This window comes from Halictus rubicundus, chromosome 14, assembly GCF_050948215.1.
Source record: "Halictus rubicundus isolate RS-2024b chromosome 14, iyHalRubi1_principal, whole genome shotgun sequence".
Classification (NCBI taxonomy): Eukaryota; Metazoa; Arthropoda; class Insecta; order Hymenoptera; family Halictidae; genus Halictus; species Halictus rubicundus.
In genome coordinates, this window is record NC_135162.1 from 10,647,326 (window position 1) to 10,653,325 (window position 6,000).

General features: G+C 42.5%; 1 protein-coding gene across 1 annotated transcript in view; it reads right to left on the reverse strand.

Moving 5' to 3' along the window:
* Nucleotides 1-5,142, reverse strand: part of Alpha-man-ia (alpha-Mannosidase class I a) — a 634,153-nt gene extending 629,011 nt beyond the window's left edge. Inside the window, exons 1-2 of the mRNA XM_076800321.1 lie at nt 4,622-5,142; nt 89-313 (exon numbers count right to left, since the gene is read on the reverse strand). Of these exons, the coding sequence (XP_076656436.1) occupies nt 89-313; nt 4,622-5,008 (612 nt within the window). The 5' untranslated portion in view covers nt 5,009-5,142. The remainder of the gene's footprint in view (nt 1-88; nt 314-4,621) is intronic.
* Nucleotides 5,143-6,000: the final 858 nt, after the last annotated feature.

The following is a 6,000-nucleotide window of genomic DNA, read 5'->3' on the forward strand; positions in this document are numbered from 1 at the left end:
AAAAGATGGCTGTTCCCCGCGCCTGAATTACAGTCGACATAATCGCGCCCCAGTGCATCATTCCCGCAACGTCTCGGAAAAGACTCACCTCTTTCACCTTGTCCCTTCGCTCCCTGGCGACGTGATCCTCATCCTCCCCGCCGACGGTTAAAGGCAGTTTATCCGCAGGGGCTGGTGGCACTGTCTCCAGAATGTCATCCTTCCGGTGGACGACCACAGACGACGAACTACTCGCACGCACTCGCGAATCACCAACATTCACTTCCGGTTTCTCCAGCGTCTTCTGGTGCTGGTACTCCTCGTCGATCTTCGCCTGAAATACGGGTACCAAGTCGGTTTGTTGTTCAGGATTATCGAACAAGTATTGGTATACAGTACTGTGGCTCGATGTGTGTGGAAAATACTGGACCGGAAGTTTACTTATATCGTGTAGAGATAGTATTCTCTGACCTCTTATCTCACTGTCATTTCTGTTTCAAGATTATCGAGCACAGTACTGTATATTACAATACTTGTTGCACCACCGTGTGATCAAATTTTTGCGCCAACTGCATCAATTTATTTACAAACTGATGCAATCGTCCGTTGCGTACCGTTACACTGTTTTTATCGGAAGTTCAAAATGTCTACAAAGGTGTACCGACAAAAAATGCATTACTCTAGGGTTTTAAATATTCATGGAGTGTTCTTGCTTTCAACGTGAATATGTTACATACGAAAAAAAATCTTTATTACCTCGACTATCAAAACAGTACTGAAGGCAACATTCGAAAAATATTTTCCAAAGAATTTTCTTCGTCTAAAACACTATTCGGTGAAACCTCAAATCTTCGTTGAAAACCCTAAACTTTGCCATTTATTTTCTCAGTGATTACTCGAGATATCCGAACAAAATAAAAACGAAAACGAAGCTAAAACCTAGCTTTATTCGTGATATTTTTTTTCAGAATTTCGAATCGGTTATTAAGGGTTGAAAAAAATTTCTTTTCAGAGCTGCTTTTCGCGAACAACCCTTCGCGCGAACTACGGCCGCCTGGGGGATAAAAATGTACGCGTTCAGCAAGATGTTTATGCAAAATAAAAATTGTTTACCGCAGTTGCAAGAAGCAGAGACCAAGTAGAAATGATTGATCGATATTTAAACATTTTTTTAATTATTTATGAGAAAGGTAGAATTTTCTATGAAAAGTTGAAAGTGCAGGCTGTGTCGGACGGGGCATCGCGATTTTATTGGCCAATCAGTTTCGGCAAGGTTCTAATGCATCTATCGTCCGTGCTGGAATAGTAGAGGCACGGATATCTGATTGCAGGCAATATTAATGCACAAACGTGGAGCATGATCGATTCGCTTTGTTCGCGCTTTGCCGGCGAGTGTGCAACGTGTTTCACGGCGATCAAAGCAAACGTCGCGTCGGCGTTGTACAGGTTTAGGATGCGTGAGGGCTGGAGGGGTCAATAATTTGCGACACAATCACTTTGTGGCATAAACGATCCAATTTATTCGACAAAACGACTCCATTCGTTTCGAAACGGTCGCGAGATACGTTCCCGCTGATACAACAACGGGGAATATTTTTTGCCAATCAAATGTGAATCATCGATAAACTCGATGATTCCGTAGCAACGAAGAAAAGTTCACTATCTGTCTGCTGTTAGGCTTATCGGTCTTATGAGACAATTTATTATCAATCTTCCGTGTACCAAAATCACGATTACGTTATCGGTCTGATTGCTACGTAAGTATTTGCAGTCAGTGTTTACACTGTTATCAGTTCATGCGATAAGTATATTTATACTGTTGTACTGTCAAATGCGTGCTTCCAAAATTTTATCAATTTATAATTCGGATAATTTGTATTTTACATGAAAATCCGCAGTACGGTGACGGGACCTTTGCGACACCCGGTACATAGAGCGCAAGTGAAACGTTTCAATGAGGGTCGATACGTCGGAAATTGTGCTCTGAAATTTTAGGGTGAGAGTCTATTAGCGTTGATGAAACTTGTTCTCGCGGACGATGCATTGTATCGCTCCCTCAAAAGTTAGATAATTAGATAATTCGATGCCAGTTCGACACAGCGCGCACATTGTTACAAGATTCGCCCGTTCAAAATTTTCGATCCGGTCACATGTTGCTATTCAATCGAGAAAAACAATACCAAACAACATAACTCTGATCCAAAAACAATTCAGGTAAGGACTGCACAAGGCTCGTAATTAGACTGCAGATTTTATGCCTGTGTAAAACAATAAAAACCAATTTGTACTACAATCCATTGAGTAAACAATTTTATTCAAGATAGGGGACCCAATTACTGTGCCTGTATTAACTATACTTACTTTTAAAGCGCAATGAACATTAAAAAAGGGATATTAAATTTCTTTCATTGAAATCAGTTAATGTCACACATCTCGTTTCTTAATATTCATAAGGCCTTAAAAATAAGTATAATTAATACAGACACAGTAATTGGGTCCCTTACCCTACACGGTGTGAGAATATTGTATTATTAAAGAAGCTCTGATTTTGTCTTAGTTGATAAACTTCGAATTTAGACTTTGACAAAGGAATCAGCATAAACATTTGCAGTGTAATAATAACACTTCGAACCTGATGCATTGGGAGATGAATTTATGGGAACAATGATTTTCGTAATTCTTGCTCGAAATTCATACTTCCTTTATTTGATAATAACAAAGATACAGCACTGGACGTGAACGTTGAATTATTTAATATCTAATAATAAATAGAATGATAAATATGTTGTATAAGTTTAAGAAACTTCAACGTAAACTATAAATTTTTAAGTTACCGACAAATGGGAAAAGTGAAAGCATCGGGAGAATGTTTGTCTGGTACTGTGAATAAATGTTTGAATTACAATCGACAGTGTTTCAGATAAGAGGACGGAAAATGTTATTTAAGTAAACCGGAGTGCAGATAAGCGAAGTTCCACCACACAATCATTTGGAACTTGGTCAATTTCCAACGCAGGCGTGTGAATATCTAAAAGGGAAGTGTTGCGCAATGAAATAAGTCTCCAGAACGATTAAATTTTACAGAACTTATAAATTACAGGAACCTGACAGTGTTATCGTTATGAATACAATTATGAAAACGATAATTACGATCATGTATATCGTTATAAGGAGGTGCTCAAGTTAAGTAGGTCACCCTGTACGAAGCCTATGCAAACAAACTGATATTATCAACCTCGAAAATTAAATAACAAATTCGAGCAGAACTATTTCACGAAGCATTCGCGAGCCTACTTTTAACTTATCTTTACTCGACGAACACGCTAATACCGTTTGAAAAAAAATGACGGCCAAATACTCCCATTAATATTAAAAATTAAAATAAATCTATTCTACGCAATTCAAATCATCATAACACCAATTACAACGCTACGCAGATAGAAATCTGCAGCTCTGTTTACAAAAGAAATCGATTTCAACCTTGCAAATAACGTCAAACTATAAATTCCTCTCTACCATCGTATTCACCGTCCCAAATAGTGCAACATTCGCCTCACGAATTTTCTCCTACGTTCAATATTAACAAAGACGTTACCCTATTGACCTACTCTAAAGCGCCAAATAATTCGTGCCGCATTTGTACGCGACAACATACGCTCCCGCGGCACGAATTATTCGGCGATTCCGCGCCTCTACTTCCCGCGTTCTCCGCGTGAATATACAATGACGATCATCGAAAATAAAACATGATACAGGTTGGCCCAAAAGTCACTAGACCATTTTACAATAATAACTCAATTAAGCTAAACAATAGCCCCAATTATCTTCCAAAAATCTGTTCTCTCGTAAGCAAACCCGAATTTCGAATGGTGGGGAAATTGAGGGGAAAAGGTTACCCCATCTCTGCAAGACATAGACGAAACGGTAGAAGGGAAATTTAGAGTAGGGAAAACCACCTTGATCAGGCCACTCTGCACTTTACAGGTGTGCGCACGTGTCAGGATATAAGCACGTAAACAAACCAGTTTGGAAATCGCCTAACAGCCGAGGAATCTGGCCAGAGTGGAGGTTACATTTGATCAAGTACACTACTCTTGTATACTTATATACTTCGCTTTGGTACCAGCTTACTTTTGGGCCACCTTGTAGAAACGTGGCGAACGTCAGACAAGAAGTTCGCGAATCGCGCAACACACGGACATTCCGTCGCACAGCCACGTGTACCGATGCGTCAGGATGTCGGTGCGTAAACAAACACGACCGAAATTCATGTAACAGCTGAAGAAACCAGGTCATGGAGCCCCGATCGGAGAAAATGGAGTTAACGGTCTCGTGCGTCAATGTCGAATGTACGTTTTGAATGTCACGAGCGGAAGACAAAGAGAAAGGGAGAGTCGGAGTCGTCGAGAGCAAGAGAGCGAGAGAGAGAGAGAGAGAGAGAGAGAGAGAGAGAGAGAGAGAGAGAGAGACACACAGCGAGAGAGAGAGAGAGAGAGAGAGAGAGAGAGAGAGAGAGAACGTTGGAAAGAAAGAGTAAGAAGCATGTGGTGACAGGTGGCGCGCTTTCGAACTCGCCGAGAGAATTCGATAGTCGAGTATCGAGACTCGAAAGGAAAGGTGTCTGTCGTAGGATGCTGTCGACCTGGAGCTTCTGCTTGTCCTCGAGGAGATGCACGTCCTGATGATCGGCGCCCTCGTGGCCAGGTGGCACGTCATTCGGATGGGCTTGAGGGCCCCTCAGGCCCATTTGCATGCGAGGTGGCGCCGGTATGAGCAGCTCCGGTCCCGCTTTCTGCATGTGTTGGTAGACACGGTAGACACTGTTCACGGCCGCGCCGCCGGTCCCCGAACGGAAATCCGGCAGGAAGAAGAACATACCGAAACACACGACACCGAACGACAACACGCACGACACCAACAGGATCAGGTACTTTCCACGCGGACGGAACGAACGTCTCGAGAACAAGGACACCGGCACACCGTTCACGAACCGCTGATACGACGGCAACACGCTCGACGACCCTGTCATTTTCACGGCACCCGTAAACACCCACGCGAAGCAACGAACGCACTTCCTGTTTTTACAACAGACGAGAAACACCGAGCACCCGTGCGCGTTGTTGCCTTTTTCCTAGCCGTCGCACGCCATTACGGATCAGCGGGGCACGCGAGCACCACCTGCGAGGTAAACTTGACACTTGCCCGCCGCAGCAACGCCGATCAGCTGGCGCGACATGCTCGCGAACTATGCGGAGCGATCGCGAATCAGACGGTCATGGTTGCTGCCATGATAACCCCCGATCACAGATATAAGATCCCTACCCGTCAGAGAGGAAATGAGAGTGCTTACCCTCGGGGTTTTAGCCTGGAACGGAACCTGCATCAACTTTTTAGCCTGGAACAGAACCTGCATCAACTTTTTAGCCTGAACCAGAATCACAGACGAGGTACAGGAGTAGACCAATCACCCAATGTATTTTCTTGTCTCACGTCCGCGGGGCTCTAGAGCCCCCTTACCATTTTTGTATCACATCCTATCGTATCGGTTGGAACTAATATTGTGGAACCAATATCACAGACGAGATATAGGAGTACGCCAGTCACATTATACTGTTTCGTGTCGCACGATATGAAATACCGGAAATCCTAATGAGAATCGAGTATCTTGTATACTATGTAATCATGCATAAAAGTTACTTTGACATGCTTTACAACATGCTCAAGACATGCTTTAAAAGTTACTCTGTATCTCGAGTACTATTAGCCATTTTTACTAAAAAGATTAGGTGGTAAGATAGCCAAGAGGGTATTCGACAGCATCATTGGTAAGAGGAATTCTTATAATCGTTAAACAAGCAGAGACAATAAATTTATCAGTGCACATTTATCCATGGTTCAAAAGTTATTCTGTACCTTGAGTTCTATCATCTATCTTTACTAAAAAAATTAGATGACAAGATGGTCAAGGGAGTGCTTGTCGACATCATTGGCGAAAGGAATTATTATAAACATTTGTTTAGA